Source organism: Nicotiana attenuata, unplaced genomic scaffold, assembly GCF_001879085.1.
Source record: "Nicotiana attenuata strain UT unplaced genomic scaffold, NIATTr2, whole genome shotgun sequence".
In the NCBI taxonomy this organism is placed as follows: domain Eukaryota; kingdom Viridiplantae; phylum Streptophyta; class Magnoliopsida; order Solanales; family Solanaceae; genus Nicotiana; species Nicotiana attenuata.
In genome coordinates, this window is record NW_017671147.1 from 140,935 (window position 1) to 161,820 (window position 20,886).

The 20,886-nt window shown below is 34.5% G+C and overlaps 3 protein-coding genes across 6 annotated transcripts in view; 2 read left to right on the forward strand and 1 right to left on the reverse strand.

Annotated features, from left to right (window-relative positions):
• LOC109206237 (topless-related protein 1-like) overlaps positions 1-3,211 on the forward strand; it is a 9,254-nt gene extending 6,043 nt beyond the window's left edge. For all 4 annotated transcript variants that reach the window (XM_019369046.1, XM_019369049.1, XM_019369047.1 and 1 more), the window contains exons 22-26: positions 355-483; positions 572-667; positions 1,070-1,258; positions 1,374-1,540; positions 2,873-3,211. In XM_019369046.1, the coding sequence (XP_019224591.1) occupies positions 355-483; positions 572-667; positions 1,070-1,258; positions 1,374-1,540; positions 2,873-3,005 (714 nt within the window). In that variant the 3' untranslated portion in view covers positions 3,006-3,211. The remainder of the gene's footprint in view (positions 1-354; positions 484-571; positions 668-1,069; positions 1,259-1,373; positions 1,541-2,872) is intronic.
• Positions 3,212-5,559: 2,348 nt separating this feature from the next.
• On the forward strand, positions 5,560-7,235 carry LOC109206236. The gene is made up of 3 exons (XM_019369045.1): positions 5,560-5,684; positions 5,771-5,914; positions 6,598-7,235. Exons 1-3 carry the CDS (start codon positions 5,592-5,594, stop codon positions 7,045-7,047), a joined length of 687 nt encoding a protein of 228 aa, XP_019224590.1. The 5' UTR covers positions 5,560-5,591; the 3' UTR covers positions 7,048-7,235.
• A 4,377-nt stretch (positions 7,236-11,612) lies between these two features.
• The window catches only part of LOC109206239 (signal recognition particle subunit SRP68), a 10,043-nt gene continuing 769 nt past the window's right edge, over positions 11,613-20,886 (reverse strand). The window contains exons 4-13 of the mRNA XM_019369050.1: positions 19,712-19,907; positions 16,939-17,024; positions 16,530-16,725; positions 16,249-16,360; positions 15,187-15,314; positions 14,846-15,052; positions 14,602-14,711; positions 13,697-13,826; positions 13,308-13,457; positions 11,613-12,109 (exon numbers count right to left, since the gene is read on the reverse strand). Coding sequence (XP_019224595.1) covers positions 11,888-12,109; positions 13,308-13,457; positions 13,697-13,826; positions 14,602-14,711; positions 14,846-15,052; positions 15,187-15,314; positions 16,249-16,360; positions 16,530-16,725; positions 16,939-17,024; positions 19,712-19,907 — 1,537 coding nt within the window. The 3' untranslated portion in view covers positions 11,613-11,887. The remainder of the gene's footprint in view (positions 12,110-13,307; positions 13,458-13,696; positions 13,827-14,601; positions 14,712-14,845; positions 15,053-15,186; positions 15,315-16,248; positions 16,361-16,529; positions 16,726-16,938; positions 17,025-19,711; positions 19,908-20,886) is intronic.

Here is a 20,886-nt window from a genome sequence, read left to right on the forward strand (position 1 = left end):
CCCCCCCCCCCCCAGCATATCCCTTTCTCTCCCGTTAAATTTAGTGTCACTATAGCCTTCAGCACCAACTGAAGTACTCAAATCATGAAGTCCATCTGCTGAATGGAATTGGTAATTTTCAAGAATAAAAACTGACAATGTGGTGTACGCTGCTACTTTGCTTTCATGTGATTTAGCTTTTCTCCAATCCACAATTTTGCTCTATGTTCTCTTTTATGCTTCGCTTTCATGACGCTGACATTCATGAAGTTACTTTGATTTCTCTGGAAGAACTAATTTATTTTATTTTGAAATGCTCAAAAGCTTGTATTTCCTCTTACATTGACCTACCCGTTTTGTGCTTGATAACTGCAGAAAATGAAAAGTTTCCTGCCTCCTGTACCTGCAGCAACATGTATTGCTTTCCACCCGTCTGATAACAATGTGATTGCTGTAGGGATGGATGATTCTTCAATTGTTGTCTACAATGTTCGTTTGGATGAGGTATCATATTTATCTCCCACTTTCCGTTGAGGGGAGTGTAAAATACGTGAAGATCAGCCAAAGCTGATATTATTATTTGATTTTGCAGGTCATAATCAGGCTTGAGGGACATTCAAAAAGGATTAGTGGACTTGCCTTCTCTAGCCTACAGCCTGTGCTTGTTTCTTCAGGAGCAGACTCTCAGGTTTTTTGCCTTCATTATTTTTGGTCATCCATTAGAAGATAAGCAATTGATGATTGATTTGCTATATGTCACTAGTTAACTTTCTACTGTTTAATAGTACATTTTCATTCATTTTTGGTAGTTATTCTGATTTATAAATGTCAACCTCTAGTATCAGAGAACCCCTAATTTGTCTTAAAAGATATATTATTGAGTTTTGGAATGAAAAGGACCCAAAAGCAGCATGGACATATAGAGGATTCATATAACCAACCACAACTAGTTTGAGATCGAGGTGTAATTGTTGTTGTTGTGATAAATGAGAACGTAGGATATATTGGCAGTCATTTCGAAGGACCATCTAGCAACTCCTCTATATGGACGAACCAACTATCTTTACTTGTTTTCTCATTATTTTACCAGATAGTGGTGTGGGATTCTATAAACTGGAAGAGAGAGCGAAGTACACTGTTGCAGATCTCTGCTGACTGGATTCCGACAGAACTATCAGAGACCTTCGTCCAATTTCACCAAGATCAGGAACATTTCCTTGTTGTTCATGAGACTCAAATTGCAATCTATGAAACAACGAAACTAGAATGTGTGAAGCAGGTTTGTTCACTCTCTCTCTTTTTTCATCCACCCCTCCCTGGCCCTGATGTAAAGAGATACTGTTTCTTGTCGACATCAACAATAATAAACTACTTTTTGATTTCAAATGTTCCAGTGGATCATCAAAAACTTCTGTGCGCGAATTTCACACGCGACATTCTCCTGTGACTGTCAGTGGATATATGCCATTATGAAAGACGGGATCGTTTTGATACTTTCTGCTTCAGATCTCTCTCCCAAATTTGAGATAGATCCTTCTACTTTCCTCCCTTCTGATTTCAGGTAATTTGATGTGCTTTTATAGTTTATTGGAATCGATATATAACATTAGGATGTGGGAGGACCCAACTTTTGTATTGATTGGGTCATTTGTTCCATGTTTAATGTGACAACTGCTCTCTTAATTTACTTTCTTGATATGCATTTAAGTATTTCAACCATCACTATGTGACTCATAACCTGGGAATCCTAGAAAATTTTTGCACTAAATTCTGTGTTATAAACACTGAGAGGTCGTTTGGTAGCTGGTTAGAAGAAAGGTTATTCATGTATAAGGGGTAACATAACTTATACCATGTTTGGTAGGCAATAATTATTTTGTATAAAATTCTGTATAACTAATACCATGTTTGGTTGACATTTTTCAATTATGCATAAATAATACATGTATAAGTTATGAGTCAATCTGTGTATTATTTTATGCGGGGTAGAAGATGGAATAACTAATACATGTATTAGTAATACATGGATAAAATACTGAAATGGCAAATTTACCCCTATCACTTTACACATAAGGCTTCCTTATTTCTCTGTCAACCCGTCAACAGGTTTCACTTGCTTTCACTTGCCAACTATATACCTTGTCTTCTCTCATTTTTAAAGAACAAACTAGCAAAAGCAAACTGGAGAAGCCACTAGAAAATGGAAATACCAAAACTAAGAAGTGAAAATCAAATATGTCTAAACTTCACCTAGTTCAGTAGTATGACGAAGAAGTGAAAGTAACACCCAAAGTTCCTAACTAAATTGTTTCCTACATAAATGGAAAGAGAGAAAAAACAATGCAAAAGAAGGCCAAGTGTATAGTTGTAAACAAGCATTTTACTTTAAAATTTATATAATGTATATCAATTTCTAATACAACAAACCAAACATTCAAAAAAATAATCTCTGCATAACTAATACCTGCATAACTAGTCACTGCATTACTTATCCCTGCATAATTAATCCCTGCATAACTAATACATGTATAACTAATACCTGCATAACTCTAACCGGCAACCAAACGACCCTTGAACGTATAAAAAGGGCAGCCCAGTGCACTAAGCTCCCGCTATGCGCGGGATCCGGGGAAGGGCCGGACCATAAGGGTTTATTGTACGCAGTTTTACCCTGCATTTCTGCAAAAGGTCGTTTCCATAAACGTATAATCGACACAAAAAAAAAAATAAAAGCCTAGAAGAATGTTAGAAAGGAAAAGACTTGCATGCAAATTGTAAAAGTCCTGTTTTAACTTTTAACCTGTCCTTTTACACTTATGCAACCTCTATGTTACTGCATTTTGCTCGTTTTACCCTTATGCAACCTCTAGTCATTTTTACTGTTGGAATGCAGTGCTTATGTGATCCCTCTGGTGGTTGCTGCTCATCCTCAAAATCCGAACCAGTTCGCTTTGGGTTTAACCGATGGCGGAGTAGTCATTATTGAACCTCCAGAATCTGAAGGTAGATGGCTCGTGCCCACATAAAGGCGATGACAATATATAATGACTATACTAAGTAATATAGCAGTTCCAGATTCATTTTAAAGACATTTTAAAGGATGTGGGTAAATATAGGGAAACATTCATTTCATTTGAAGAACTACTCTGATCACTTGGAGCTTGTTCTCCCTGTTGGCGAAATATCTAGTTGTTCTTTCATATTGACAATAAGTGGAATTTTCTTTATTTTATTTTACTATATATTAATGTTATTGTTTATGTCACATGAATGAAGAATTTGAACAAGAACAGGTAAATGAAAGCTGCTGTAAAATGGGAGAGGCAGAAGAAAGAAACCAAATCCTACCCTTTTCAAGGGGTGAGTGAGCCAAAATCTTTGCAGGAAAATAAATGCAGTAAACGCTTCTCTGGAAAATTAACTTTAATGAGACATCATAGTATATTATAAGTTGCGAAGTCCTTAGTGTTAAGTTAAAAGACCAAAATGTCCTAATAAAAATGAACGACATTTATGCCCTTCAGTAAAAAAACTATTCCTATAATATTTTTCTACAAAGATGTAATTACACATTCAAATATGATCAACAATATAATGAACCAACTCCGAACTAGTTGGGTAGTTACATGAATCCTCTTCTATTCTTCGTTAGACTATTTCTATGCTAGATATCAACCTGTCACCGGCTTCCTCCTTTAACTTGGGTGGTGAAAGTTGTACAGGTAAAAACTTACTCGGGCCCCCCCGTTTACACAAACCAATAAATACATGACACGTATTTTTATGTACACTTTTATCATTAAATCTAGTTAATTATAATATATATTTTCACCTTAATTTATGACTTAATCGTAGAAAATTAATATAATTTGGCGTAAACCCGTGTGCGGGTAAGTTTTTACCAGTTATAATTTGCAAAACGTACTGAGGAGTAGTTTGATATGAGATGACCAAAAAAGAAAAAATTGACTAATAAATAATTTGGCGATCAGCATCGGTTGATTAAATTAAGCATCAGAATTTTTAAAATTGTATATAAAGGTACAACTTTTCAATAGACCCTTTTATTGTAGTTAAGCATGACGAAATAATACAAGAGAAGAATGTATAATTTTAAGAACTAAGAGATGGTCGAAGCATTTAACAGAACTGATAATTTAGTTTAAATGACAATTAAGTGGTAACTCAGTAGTAGAACTATGACCTTAAATCGAATTAAGATGCAAGTTTGATTTTTATAACGTTTATGTACGTAATTATTAACAAAATAAATTGTGTAGACTCATAGTGGACTAATTCGTGAATTGAGTCAAATGATTATTTTGTAACTAGTATAAATATCCGCGCTTCGCGCGATGCAAAAAATATCAATAAATTTTAGAAATTATATTTTTATAAAGTTATTCAAGAAAACTCAGGTACATCATATAAAAAGTATTAATATATTAATAATATATTATTTGAGAAATTACTGAGTTTGTTGTTGTTATTGTTGTTATATTAATAAAATCACAAATATAAATATCATTATTAGAATTAAAGTTTACATTGAACTGCATTTTTCAATATCAAATTTCTTACAAAAAGGAATTTTTAAAGAAAACTTTAAGTTTTATATATGTGCCTTTTTGGGTTCAATACACAAATATATTAGTATAATTATATAATTAACTAATTAATTTATGGGTTTATTTATTTTTCTTCTTTCGTAAGATAAACAAATGTTTTGTTTTTAAATTTCTATTAAAATAACAGGAACATGAAACCAAAAGAAAATAAATAAAGTACAAAAAAGAAAAAGAAAAAGAAAAAGAAAAAGAATAAGTGGGGCAACATAATTGCGTAGTTTGTGATTGAATTGCAATTTTGTTATGTATATCTCTTTTCGTAATTGTTTATTGTACATATTGCTTTTCTTTCTGCCTATTGCTATTTTCCAGTCTCCCTCTCAATTTTCATCCTCTATACTATACTGATTTTTCTCCGTACAACTATTGTTTCCATTCTTTTGTTTTCTTCTTTCTTTGATTTTCTCTATCTTTCCAACTGCTAATTTTTTTAATTTAACTCATGCAATTTAATTGTGGCAATTGTTTAGGGAACACTTTGTATAGGAGAAGATAAATTTACCTCTTTTAATTTGGACAGTTACTATTAAACACCTTAAACATAAGAATAGAAAAATCGAAATATATGGCTTTTTGAGCACGATGAGATAGATAAAATACAATAAACTGATAAAAAGATACATAAATGTATATCTGATTTAAGCAAATGTTCAACAAATGACCTCACAAACGTAAGTTTCAATGTGCTTTTTATCACCATCTTTAAGTTATTGACGTTAAACTTAATTACAACTCGAATTTTAAATCTAGCATTGCTAATACAAATATTAAAATATTCAAATAAATATAAGTTTATATAATGATTATTATTGCATATTGGAACTTGGAAGTAGAATAAGCAAAATTGTTGTATAGTGAAATATTCGTGACCCAGAGGAAACTATCCATGTATTAGAGATCCTTTAAATAACTAAAACTTCATTTGAAATTCCAAAGCTAAAGCATTTGGCGCCAACAATAGCACACCAAAAAATAGAGAGCGCGATGAGAGAGCATCATCATCTTCAAACGCCATTGAAGGAGCACGGAAATCGCCGATCCAAATCCATCTCCGATCAAACTAAGAAGCCTCTCAAAGTATATAATCTAAGCTTTTTGCTTCTATGAACAATCGTATGTGATTCGTTGTTTTCTCTTGTAATGTTCATCTTATCTGTATGCAGAATGTTAAGAAAAACTTGAATTCTGCGTTTGAATCGCAAGGTGCCGCACTTTCTGAATTCTCGCCCAAGGAATCGATCGGTAGTTCTCTGATTTCCTCTGCTGCTACCGATGATCTTAATCTACTCACTGAATCTGCCGCTGAGGTAATTCCGAAATGCGTTTTACTTTATCAAATCTCTAGTTATACATATCTGCGTTTTCATCAGTAATTGTAGTTTTCATAGAAGTTTTTGTAGTTCGAGTGAGCAAAATCCACTCCTTAACTCCAATTTCGTCTGTAATTTTCTGAATTTTCGGGATTTGAAGTGATTTTTATTCAGAATCCACATCTATATTATAAAATATGGCTGTATATGAGCGTGTGTATGTATATGCATTATCATCACTAATTGTAGTTTTAATAGAAATATTTTTAGTTGAGTGAGCAGAATCATCTCGTTAAATCTAATTTTAGCGTGTAAATTTTTGAATTTTCGTTGATTTGAAGTGCCTTTTGGAAACTACATAGCTACATGTTTCAGTTGTGAACTTCGTTCAGAGAGAGAGAGAGAGAGAGAGAGAGAGAGAGAGAGAGAGAGAGAGAGTGTAGTTGAAGTTGAATCATACAATTTGCTTCGACTCTACTAGTAGTGAATTTAAAAGCTGTCCATAATTTCTTACCTTTTTGTGATTTATATGGTTTAGTAAGTTATTGCCTATTGGTATGCCGATTATGAAAATATATGTTTTCAATTTTGAGATCTTTTGAGTTGATTTTCACATCTGCGAAACTTACTCACTCCTCTTAGTACTGCGGTTATAACTTTCGGATCCTCTATCCTGCCAGGACTTCTTGTTGATTCCTGAAACTTCTCCTTCATCAGAAGCAGTGGATTCTCTTGCTGAGCTGACTCAACTGTCTTCAACACTAACTTCTGACAAGTACAAAGAATGCAGTGGCTCGAATAGCAGTAGTGGAGTTCCACAATCAAGTGATGTGAAGTTTGGTTTTGTTGAGGCAGAAATGGCAGTGAAGTACCTAAGAGAAGCTCAAATGCAACTGGTGAATACAACAGATGTTGATGTCCGTTACAAGAAGCTTCTAGATGCTGTGATTAACACATTAGTTGAAGAGTTCTATGGATTGCCAGAAGACAAGGACTGGTATAATACACTCATCTCGAAAAAGTTCCATGTGGTGACCCTGGCTTCTTTGTTGTGGATAATTGCTGTATTCATCGGATTGCTGTTTCGTTCTGGTGGAAAACAGTTTTTCTATGGACCTCTACCTACCTAAATTGTGCTACCACAGTGGCTGATAAGGAAGTATTGCAGGTATATTTCTCTGTTTACCTATGTTACACTGACTCTTTATTTTGCATAGGTTGTATTCGTGTTAAAACATATACTATGAAACAAGTGTGTGTAATTCGTTTTGGATCTTAATTTTGGCATTTGGTACAACTTGTGTGAATCATAACTGTGTCAAGTATGGACATGTATAATCAAACAGATTCAGCCCTATGATTAGATCATGTGCTTTGATTTTACATGAGCTTCAAAGCACTCCGAAGCATTTTGCTAGATATATCAGCTGGATAGTTTCGATCTATGGAGAGAGAACAGTATTTCGCTACAATTTGCTAGGAACTAATGCGTTTGTGGTGCATTGAATTTGATATAAGATGCAAAAATCCGATGATCTGTTTATGTTTCTTGCTTTTTCTTCTCCCCTAGTATAGTAGTATTAACACGCTTGCAACTCTGAAGTTGAATAATTACTCTTGCTGTTCTTTTACGAAGAGCTGATGGATTGATGGTCTTTTTGTACAATCATTTACATTTCTCATCTAACATTGGAGCATGAAATGTATTAACAAAGTATTTCGTTATAACATTTTCCATCCTTGAACCTCTAGTTGAGACAGGAAGACCAGGATAAAAATTGGAAGATAGAAGTCTGACCATTATTAATTAGGAAATGTCACAGTTATCCAGCAAAACTAATGCACAGCAAACGAAGGCAAACATAGAGACCAGTTTAGCTTTGTGTCAGTCCTTAGAAAAGGTGTATGTGAAAGTGAAATTTGCTCCATGTGATGCAACTTCCAGTGCTTGTAAGGAACATTGTTGATCACCATAAGGTGTAAAAAAAATGAGAAATGAGTATAGAGAGACCATTGATCCAGTCCAGCTCGTTGACCAACCACAGACTTTACAATTTCTTTCTCCTTTCAAAACAGACGCAGCAACTTGCTGATTGCTTCAGGAGTCAATTACTCAAATGGTCACTCAACTATCCCAAATTATCTCCTAAAGTGACTTTTCTTTCGTTTTTAACAACAAAGTCACCGAACTACGCCTATTGCACTCAGAAGGTCACCCAACTAGATTTTCCAAATATTGGATTGGGAAATACCTATTTTACCCTCTAAATTATAAACATTTATCTTCTTTTTATTTTTTTAAAAGTATTAACAACAAAAATTCAAAAATTTATTTATACAATTCAGAATAAAAGAAAATAAAGGTTGTAAAATATATATTCCATGCATGTAATATAAAAATATTTATTTAAATAAAATATTTTTATATTATACATTATATAAAAATATTTATTTAAATAAAATATTTTTATATTATACATTATATATTCTTGAAAATTATGCTCATATATTATTATATTTCTACCAACTTTCCGACGACACAAAGTTATGTCACCGGAAACTGAAAGTAGGGGGACTATCTGTATAGGGTAAAATATGCTATGTTAAGTCGTGCAGGGGATATATATAATATAGTTGAGCATAATTTTCAAGAATATATAATGTATGTTATAAAAATACATTTATTTAAGTAATTATTTTTATATTACGTGCATGGAATATATATTTTACAACCTTTATTTTCTTTCGTTCTGAATTGTGCAAAAAAAAAAATTTGAATTTTTTTTGTTAATACTTAATACTAAAATTATTATTACTAACAAATTATTCTAGTTAATTTTTTTACTGTGCTCATTATTTTGTTATTCCAGCATTATATATGCTTAAATACTTTTTATTTTTTAATTTATAAATAATATTTATTTATTCTAGAAGTAAGTCCATAATGTAAATTAAAAAGGGAAAAATCATAATTTTAAAAAAAATTAAAAGAAGACAAATATTTATAATTTAGAGGGTAAAATAGGTATTTTGCAATCCAAAATTTGGAAAATCTAGTTGAATGACCTTCTGAGTGCAATAGAGATAGTTAAGTGACTTTGTTGTTACAAATAAAAAAAAAAGTGACTTTAGGAAATAATTTGAGATAGTTGAGTGATCATTTGAGTAATGGAGTATTGCTTTAGTGACAGCAGCAAAAATGTTTAAATTTGCTCGAATTAGAACAACTTATGGATTAATCAATTTGACACTGAGGATATTCTACCATGTGTATTCTTTATTGTTTTGTCCGCCTTTATATAGCTTAGCTGGCTCAGATTCTGGAAAGCAGGACACTTTAGTAAGAAGTTGCTGAAAATAAAGCAAGGCGCCATTGTGCACCGTTATTCCAACTATAGGTCCATCGCTGGAGATTTCATAATCAACTTTTGATGACTTGCAATTCCGGTGTAAGTTGAAATCATTTCTATTGCCTCCCTACGACATAAAACTAATGGATTTACAATATTTCGATCAATTTTTATATCTAAAATTGGAGTTTAAAATGCGTAAGATTCGCACAAGTAACTGATATTCTGAAGACTAGATGCAACGTTGGAAGTTTAGATAATGGCCAGCTTTGAAAACTTTCGGCAATAGTGAAATGTGCTAACCGTCCATAGGTCAAGTAGAGCTTATGCAACCAATATCAATCTACAGATTCTACTATCAACTGACAAATACCTAAACCAAAAGATAAGGTTTAAAGAAGAAAACGGAGAAAAGGACGGACAGGATGCAGCTGAGTCCTACGACTGTGGATGCCATGTGAATAGACTATCGAACTGACAAGAGAAAGTTGCTCAAGTGGCAAGCACTCTTTACCTCTAAACCTAAGATGTGGGTTCGAGTCATCAAGGGAGCAAAGTGGGAAGCTCCCGGGAAGGGGTTAAAAAGAATTCATACAGTAGATAAGTTTACCTCTTTACCTTCGTGAACTAAGGGTAAGGTCTGCATATACACTATCCTCCCCAAGCCAAACTCGGTTTCTTGATCCCATTTGTAGAATTACACTGGGTTGTTTGTTGGTGTACAGTAGGTAAGTTTAACCAGTTGCAACTACGTACTCATTACCAGTTCAATAAAAAGAGAAGACAATGGTAAAACTGATAACACGCCACATTATTCAACTTCCCGTACTAGGTAGGAACAACGTTAAGATGTATTATAGGGGTGTACATAAGTCGGGTTGGTTCGAATTTTTTAATTACCAAATCAAATCAACTGTATCGGGTTATTAAATTTAAAGACCAGACCAAACCAATAAAAGTCGGGTATTTCAATATCGGTTTTTCTTGGATTTTTCGGGTTTTCGGGTCTTTTTTTTCATAAAGTGTTCATAGCACAAAATATAGAATTTGTGCTCTTAATATTTCTTTAATCCTAGTAAGATAGAACTATAAAAGGTGTTTTTCAATAAAATAACAAAAATATGAGATGAGTCATGTCATTGTACTAAAATATTCAACAATAAAGATAATAAAATCGCATAAAATAAGTATTATTAATAAGCCATAATTAAAAAAAACATAATTTAAAATTACTAATAAGTTGCTAAAATAAGTACGACTAATAAGTGTTATTATTTACATGACTAACACTAAAAGAAAAATAAGTTATGCATCTTATCTAAACCACAGAAAACTAAAAAATAAATATCCAACACTATTTTCATTCATAGTACAATTGAATTGAATGTTGTTTATTAGCATTAGTATTGATTTGATATTAGTTTAGTATTTAGGGAGAAATTCAAAAATAACCAGATTTACAAGTGGTAATCAAAATTTAGCCACTTTTCATGTAAAGATAAATCTGAACGAAAACACTGTTCAAAATCCGGAAAATACTCCAGCATAATATACCGGAGTTCCATCATAAGTATACTGGAACTCCAGTATATTATAATGGAGTTCCAGCATTGGAACTTTTCGCGTGTTGGAGTTCTAGCATAATATGCTGGAAGTTCATACACAGTTGCACTGATCTCCAGTATATTATGCTGGACCAGTCCCTATTGCAATAAAATAGTGACTATTTTTCATTGACTTTGCAAACGCTGGCTATTTTTGAATGACCGGTCTAAAGACTGGCTAGCCCATGCTAGTTTTACTAGTATTTATTAGAGTTACTAACATTTATGAACTATAAAACTTATTGGAGCATCCAAAAATTATCGGTCCAAGCTTGAAATAATACTTGAAAAGATAAAACTATGAAAGAACTTTAAAAATATTTATAAACTACACTAAAATAAAAATATTTATGTATTAAATATATTTAAAACTTCTATACATATAATGTCGGGTTGGTTTGGTTTCCGTTTAATTTTTCTTTTTTAAAACCAAACGAAACCAAATATGGTCGATTTTTTTTTCTAACACCAAATCAAACCAAACCAATCGAATTTCTTTTCTCGGTTTGACTCGGATTATCGGGTTGGTGCGATTTATCGGTTTTATTTGTACACCCCTAGATGTAAGAATTAGGAACAAATACAGAGAGACGACCACATCATTAGGAATCCAACTCATAGCAGTTTGAAGAATGAACTTTGATTCCAATTGAACTAGAGCTCACTGATGTCCCTCCTTTGCTCAAAACAAGCTCGGAATTTTTTATTCTCCTTTTGGTTGAAATACAGAAACAATGCAACTTGAGAGTAGAATACACTTTCTAAATAAGTTTAACTGTCTGCCCAAGCAAACCATTTGATGCAACAAATTAATGGACCTCTTAAATATTCTTTTGAAATCTGTTGCTAATAGAACTTCAGAAAAAACACGTCATATAGAATGAAAATTTCTCGAAATTCTCAGGTATAGAAAAAATTTCTAAAGGCATGTCGAAGAATCTCGCAGTAAAAATTTGACAAAATTGCCTCGACTCTATGGTGCAACTGACAAATCAATGACCAAAGAAAAGAGAAGCTCAACCCCAAAATCTACTAATGAAGCCCTTCTTATCTTTCTTCATCCGAGCATCCAGTGATGGGAACTCAATAAGGTTATAAGCCAGATCCAACACGATGGGATTGCGAGGCACTGGTTGGAAGGCAGGTGGAAAAGTTTCAATTCGAGGAGCAACCTTCACGTTAGCTTCACCAACAGCTGATTCGTATGTATCCATTTTTTCCATGAGAAGTTTCTCCACCTGAAATAAGTATAAAACATGAATTACACAAAAGTTGGGGGAATAAGATCACATAAAAGAAATGGAAACAGAAATTATACAAAGTAGGAAAGAAAGAGAAAAACAAAATATAATGCCTAAAAGCAACTCCACAAATAAAGATGTGATAAAGGCTATGTTGCACGGACTCTCCAAAATACTGCCGCACCCGTGTCGGATTCTCCAAAAATACACTGCTTTTGGAGAATCCGACACGAACCCGGCGATATTTTCGGAGAGTCCGAGCAACATAGGATAAAGGACCTAGTTGTTGGAGCACAGAACAATTTGACGACCAACTGCTGCGGAACTAATGAAAGAGAAGTAGCATCAACATTTTAAGTAACTACCAGATGTGGAATATCTAAAATTTGCCAACGCATAATTATTTGTCATGCTTGGTGCTTCAAAAATTCAGGTTACCCTAATGTGTACCGATCAAAACTAGAAGAATGGGACTGCTAGCTAATATAGAACACTCTAGCATATAGGCCCACAGTTGGGAGCATCTGGTATTAAATGGATAAAACCTGAAAAACTAAAACATTGGGGGGGGGGGGGGGGGGGTGTTGTTGTAGTTTATGTCAAACACACAATGCAATTATCAATAAAGAAACATTATCATCTCATAAGTTGAAACCTTTTCCAGCACAAATACTTGAAAAGCAACAGAATTTACAAAACCTTATTTTACAATATGCCTATTGATTTAAAGAATCACGCACACAAGATGCAGTATCCTCTGAAGGACAGGAGATGGAGAAAGCTATCAATAATTCTGCTAAGAAAAGCGAGATGCTCATCTAACGTTAACTAGATTTTGGATTACCGAGTATTTGAACCTCTCTAAAAATAAAGATTAGTTCATACTATCAATGTTCCAATTCTCGCGTTTTCACATATTTCAACAGTCAATAATTATTCTTCACAAGGATCCAAACTTTCTTTCTTCAATGTCATCGAACCCAATCAGAAAAGGTCATAGAAGAAGCTGGTTGGAAATTGTTCAACAATACAGGACATCTCCATGAGTTTCATTCCCTGGTTTTCCATATAGTAATCTAGAGATGTGGTTCAATATGCACCATGAACATCGCAAAAAAGGCGAATGATACAGCACATTAACTAATGGGAATGATTGCAGAAGTACTTAAGAGACATATGGGAGGCCAAATCATACCTTCTTATCAGTTCCATTAAGTGAGATATTTGATATCTTCTTCGAGAGGTTTTCAGGAGCCTTCTCCTCCTCCATAATTCCTTTGGCATGCTCTATACAGCTGTTAGATCTACTCTCATTATACAGCGTTTTCAGTTCCTTGATCATGACCTGATACAGATGGAGAGAAAACAATGACAAAAGGAGAAATGGGAAAGAGGACTCCTTCACACCCAGACTCATTACTGATTGAAGCAACACAAGTAAGAAAGTATAAGAAATCCTACAATTATGCATCAAAATTTCATCCAATAAGAAGCAGCTTGGAAGCTCTATGTCGAACATTAAGACGAGATGCACAATCAAATTTATATAATAAAAGCAGGTAATTTGATTGATAAAGTGCTTACCTGATCAGCAGCATCCGCAGACTGCAGTTTCTTAAGAGCTGCATCAGCTAAAGAACGAGCTTGACAGTACAAGGCATAAGCTTCTGTCCTCTTTCCTGCTGAACTGTAGGACTTGGCCAAGTAGAAGCACCTGGCAGGAAATTGAAATAAAACATTTTAATTGATTTCAGACAAAAAGATAACCATTCTAAGACTATGTTAAAGATAAACAAATCTGCAACCCTGGAAAACTTCACTATCATTAAGATCCTGAAAAGCTAAGATGACTAGCGCTTCCTGGATGAAGATAGAGAGGGAGCAAGGGGAAGAGGACTAAATAACAGGATCTCATTATAGTGCAAAAGCAAAATCATTTTTCAAAATAGGCTTAAGTCTTAACAGAGAAGGATCAATAACATTCCTATATGTCTAACAAGAAGTTTAAATGAGCAGCATCAAATACAGGTCTATTACATCTAAAGGAACAAAATTTTGCACAAGATACAAATGTGGAATGAATCTTAGTTAAGTCGTGAAGTTACTGACAGGAGGTAAATACACCAATCCAACGATGTCCTTCATCTGAGATGATGAACATTTTATTGAAGTCTACATAGATACTGACATTGGAACCATAATTTCAAATAACTCCAAATAGGCAAAGTACAATCATACATAGTATCACTGACTCATACTTTCATTGATTATCACTTAAGTGTATATTGAAGTTGTACAACTTCCTCATATGGGACACCAAAAGTCCCAGATCTCCTTTCTGTAAATTCACCAATAATGCTAGTTTTACAAGTCATAAATACTAAAAACCATATGAAGATAGTACTCCTTCCACAAATTTTCATTTCAACTATCACATAATGAAAGAAACAATGAAAGATCTACACATAATAAAGTAAGAAAAGTCGGACCTTTCTGCTCGGAAAACCATGCTTCTCAGCTCGCACTCTTCAGCTAAGGCAACTTCTTCCATTTTTCTGTCTCTACCAGAACTAACTAGATCAAAAAGATCAGCAGTATTCTGAACCAGAGGGAGCAGTTAATGGAGTGGTCCAAAATAGATATATAACTGAACTTTGTCATATTGCCAACTCTGATCTAAAATGCCCTGATTAAAGATGTAATAAAAAAATTTACACTCAAAACAACTGTTACCTGTAACAATAGATCATATAGCCGGACAAGCTCCTCGGGCTTTGTGACCTTTTCATTTTTATCATCACGGACCTTGTTGAGCTTGCTTTTAGCTATTTTCACTAACAACTGATTCCGCTCGATGGTTCTCTGCCCTAAAATTGCACCAATGGCTTTATCCAAGCCACTTAACTCATCCTTCACATTTTCCGAATTAGCTGCCGTAACCTAGAAGAAAAACCATTTGTGTAAGATGCGCATAAGACTAATATAGGATGTTAATTTGATGTACGAAATAACAGAACCAACTTGAAAATTTCCAAAAAATCAGCAACTTCCACATGATATGAGTAGTTACTCACCAGGTCATTCCGGATGCAGCTCCTGGCTTCGTGATATGCTGCAAATATTTTGTCATATAACACAAGTTTCTTCTCTGCCGGAAGAGAATCAGCAGCTGAACCATGGATATCTTTCTCCAGTTCCTGGGCTGATGAATTTTCCAGTGCATAATATAAGCTTGAAATAAAGTTAAAACCCAACATGATGTTTTAATGGCAGATATGCAATTAGTTGACAAAAATCCAAAGAAGTGGTTAAAAGTATCTCCCTCCGTTTCAATTTATATGGTGGGGTTTTCGATTGTGCATGAAGTTTAAAAGGAAAAAAAGGGACCTTTGAAACTTGCGGTCTTAAATATGCCATGAGATTACTGTGGTTAAAAAAGCATATCATTAAGAATAAAATCGGAAGTTCAAAATTAAAATGTTTCCAAATATTAAAAGGTTCCATTTGTACTTCACTAGATATGCAAAAACTAGGAGGAGAAACTGAAAAACTTCATTACGAGCCTCTCAAGTTAAAGCCAGTGAAAATTCTGGTTCCCCACTAAAAGCAACAACATTGATGTACTTTTTAGGTATACTATATGTGTTTGTATACTTCATTCTTCGTAAGATCAAAGGCTCGTTGCATTTGTGCAACATAGCATTCCTACTAGGCATTTCCTTACAATATTTGGTTTCCCACACTTGATGCATATTCTGTACTCCGTTATATGCTATCATCACTGTCGCAGGGACTAGACATGCAAATTTGCAACTGCTAACATGCTTAAATGTAGAAGGCAACTCACAAGGGTCACAGAGAGTGCTCCACAATCTACGGGGACTTCATTTATAGACGCTCAAAAGCTGAGAGGAACATCAAAGAATGCCTAGAAATGCTTCGCTAAAAGAACACAAGTACACAGAACAAAATTTGGAACTAGGTTGAAATAGTGGAATTTGGTATAAAATAGTAGACTGGAAGAATTCCAAACTCATAGATAAAACAAACTTGCTAATGTTAGAACTTCCAGAAAGTTGGCTATAGATGCATTTTTCAATCAAAGTGCTACCTTTTGCATTGAAGTATTTACATACCTTTCAAAATGGACACCCGTGTCTTTGCATTTGAAATTGGAAATTTATTTCCAAGCCAATGGAATTCTGTCATAGATGCAGCCTGCTGAGATCTTGCCTCTGCCATAGCAGCCTGTAAACCAAGAAAAGAGAGATAGACCAATTAGGAGTAAATAATCCTAAAATTCATTGTTCAAAAGATTCCAGAGAAAGACAGCATCCAGGGTACGATTGGATGCAATAATATTTTACAAAAGATTAGTGCCTAAAAAGCGTAGAAACACTAAGAAACGACAGCTCACCTCCAACTTTGCTTTGAAAAGGTCCAGAGCAGGCCCTTCCATTTCACCGATGGAAACAAGTTCAGATGTTTGTAGGTTAGACTCACCAATCTTGTGTAAGCAATATCTGATACTAGGTTCTAGTTCCTCAACCCGCTCACAGCACAATACTTGGTTCTCTAAATCTCCATATTTTCCAAGTTCTTCATACACAGCCCTATTCAAATTAGTCAGATAGCGAGCATTTAGGACCTTGATGAAACAATAGTATAACTGTAATATCTGATAAAAGAAGTGGATATAGGGAGCAGGAAAATGGACAGATTTCAACAACTTCCTCTACAGATTTCATTTAGAAACAAAGTAGACACACTGCGCATTATATTCTCAGAAATAAAGGAAGTATACATCTCCATAGAGACTAATGTACCTGGCGCTTTTGAAGCATTTTAGAGCAACGTCCCAATTCTGATCTTGTTCAAATAATAAACTCCCTTTCATGTATGCAGCATAAGCCTGCAGATTAACAAACAAGATTGCTCAATAACTTTAAAAGAACAAACTTTTTGAAGATTTAAGCCAAAAATCAAAAACTATGTTGAATTGCTTCAAGCATTGAAACACAAAACAGAACACCACACTTGTAGAAGAGCAATGAAAAAGAATAATGACAATTCTAAAAGGGGGAACTAGAAATGGAAATAGAATAACTTGGGTATTCAGTAACTTAGATTAATTAACTATTGACTATGCAAAATCTCCAAAAACTTCCTATTTTCGACAATCTGCGGAGTTTGATTCTCTATTTTCTTTATAAGGTAAATAATTTTATTAATAATGGGAAAATCTCCTGCGTATAAGCAGTTTACCAAGAAGCAGAGAATTTACAACCTAATATGATTCTCTACTTTAGGTTCTCTGTTCTACCACCAACATATAAAAGAAAGGTGCCAAAGGCAAGGTAAATGAGTAGCCTCACGAAAGTGCAGATAGAATAGTGGAAATTGGCAGCACTAAACAGTTATAGAACCGGAATGATAGCCAAAGGAGCTATATTTATCTTCTTCTGAAAGTCTAGCTGAACATCACATCCTTGACCATGGCCAGCATTAACCACTGTATACAGAACAGTTTCACTAATGTGCAGTGTCCGTAGTAACTGCTATCAAGTGCACATGTTCTATCGTGCGTTTGCACATGTAATACTTATATTTCTTTTCCTTAAAATATCAACAGCAAGATTGGACCCCTTGTTGTAATCCGTGTGAGGCTCTTTCGTAGTTTTCTTCACCTTTTATGCTTCTTTTTATTATTTTCTTTATTTTTTATCCTTTTTATCCAAGTAAGTCACTTGGATTGATTTGTTTTATCCTTTCCAAGAGTATAAGCTACTACCTAGACAAAGATGCTAGCACTTATGAAGTCATAGAAAGTATAAGATAACTCCACTACGTAAGCTTCACTGCCGATTCCATTAACAAATGAAAGATGATTGTGGTAAGTTGACGTCAGCATAAAAATAATTATATTATGATGAGCCCACACCAGTGATTAAAAAAGCGCTCGCTTCCTTGCTTTAAGCGAGAAGCGATGCGAAGCGTGAAGGGCAGCACTTTCTCTGTAAAAAGCGAGAAGCGGTAAAGCGAGCTGAAGCGACAGAAGCGTCCGCTTCTCTGTTTCAAAACACCCAAGCTCTATTTTATTAAAAACGAGGTTTTTGGATTAAACACTGGTCTGGACTTCTTCAACAGCAGCGACTAGGGTTCTTCAACATCCAACAGCAGCGACCTCTTCTTCTCTTCTTCATCTACTTCTGATTTCTGAAAGAATCTCAAAGCATCAACTAGGGTTGTTCTTCTTCTTCTTCAAGAGCAGCGACTTCTTTTCAAGACTTCAACAGGTATGTTCTGAACTTCTAATTTTCATTCTTCTTCTTCTTCTTCTTCTTCTTCTTCTTCTTTTTCTTTTTCTTTCTAAACGTCCAAAAAGCGGCGAAATGCTGGGGGTTGTCGCTTTTCCTCGCTTCACGCTCTTCACAACACTGGCCCTCACAGTAAGATATACATTTGGGTCATTTAGGTTCATAAGTGCACCACTATGGTGATTGAAGGTGCTAAAAGGAACGAGGTAAATCTAAAATCACATTGAGAGAAGTTATCTTATAAGATCTACAATCTTTAGGAATCACTACAGACTTAACTAAGAATAAAATAGAATAGAAGAAAAAAATCCATATAATGATATCAACTAGTCGAGGTTAATACTCAAATTGTTTTTTTTACACTTACATTAGATCCAGAGTGAGATAATACAAGATTTAAATCTAGTTTGCCTCAAACGACAAATTGCTTACGCAATATTATAAAGAAATGGATCCAACAACAACAACAACCCAGTGCAGTCCCACAAGTGGGGTCTGGGGAGGGTAGTGTGTACGCTGACCTTACTCCTACCTATGAAGACCCAAATAGAATGAATATAGATGATTCATATCATCGAACCCAACTAATTTGGGATAGAGGTATAGATGATAGTTGATTAACAAGTAGACGAAAAAACATATGATAACTTTAGATGATCTGAAACTTCTCTCCGATCTCAGTTCTTCAAGTGCTAATTCTTGAAAGTTTCATACAGCAAATGGCCCTCCTAAAGGCTAAAACTTCAGACATTGTTTAAAAGATCAGGTTCTTAACCGAAAGTAAAAACTCCTCAAGGACCGTAATGATTTTTGCCGGCTAAAGCGGTGGTAGTGTCAACTATTAGCCAGTAAATCTGTGAATTAAAACCAACTTTAAATCGGACAAAAGCAAGCATTTGAAAGATAAAAAGAGCAATAAGTCACAAAAGCATTATGCCATAAGACATTAACATCGAATCAAGTTTATCCACTGAAATCTGGAGCACAAAAGCAATTCTATAGGTACCAATGGCTTTCAGGCGACCACCACATTTTTATTCATTGGTGGCATGAACTCCATTCCCTGAATTCAAGTATTTCAGAATAATCATCCTTATCAAAAGAAAAATAAACGAAGAGAACTTCAAGAATAGCATGAAGGAAAAGCACTTTGAGAATATCAACAACTCAGCACCTCAGCATTGGACCAGAAGACTAAAGGTTTGGGCTAGTGACTAAATCAAATGCTCTCTAGAGCAAGCATAATGCCAGGTATATGAGAATAATGCTACACGAAGCATACCTCCGCTTCTAAAGATGTTCTCGAATCTCCCTTGAAGGAACACAATTCCTGGAAAAGACTAGCCCATTTAACCGCCTTTCTCAACCGACCGATGAGATAACTTCTTTGGCGTGCATTTGGTCCATCAGGCAATGTTTTCTTTTCCATAGCATGACTCCAAGCTCTCTCAGCTGTATAGAGAACCAAGTGAAGAAACCTACAATGAGCCCAAATCATTGACATTGTTAAGTTTTGAGTCTTACAATTTCATACATTCAGGAGACAACAAAGAAAATATGACTCATAATTGGTAGATAAGATTGTTCATAACTCAATAGGCTCCCGTCTCACCGAATCCATTGATCGTACTACCCAAAAAAGTACAATACTTCCCTCTATACACTTATACGAGGAACTAAAAACTTAACATTTAAAATTTTAGAAAATCACTCAAGAAAATGCATCCAAAAGCACAAAACAAGGCGTCATTATAAGTCTATACATAAGATTGTTCATAACTCAATAGGCTCCCGTCTCACTGAAACCATTGATCGCAATACCCAAAAAAGTACAATACTTCCCTCTATACACTTATACGAGGAACTAAAAATTTAACATTTAAAATTTTAGAAAATAACTCAAGAAAATGCATCCAAAAGCATAAGGCGTCATTATAGCTTAATCAGCATCAAATAATGTGAGAAATTAGAACTTAGACTTCCAAAGCTAACAATGATGAATAGAACAACCCAATAGAGCAGAAACTCTTCTACTTCCTTTCTTTTTTCCCTTCTCTGACAAACCTTCACTAGGCAATGCTTGCATGAATCTTCAAATAGGTGGTTTCTTCGCATCTGCCTAAACTCTGGTAGGTAAAGTTATCCAGTACCTTTACTAGTGGGAAGTAGCAAGTACGTGGTGGAATAATGAGCGCAAGTTGTCCCAGACACCACTAGTATTTAAAAAGAAGAGTGAGATTTTGAGAATCCTTAGGTTAGTTTTAGAAAACCCCTCATTTGTCTTAAACACAAACGGATCAAACAAAATGGAATGCACATAAAGGACTCATATCTTCGACCCTAATTAGTTTGAAATTGAAGAATAATTGTCATTGTTGTCACAAGTAAATATCATTTTCATTTCTACATGTTCCGGCAGGCTAGGGGTCCTTAATTCAAACAATGAAACCAAAAAAG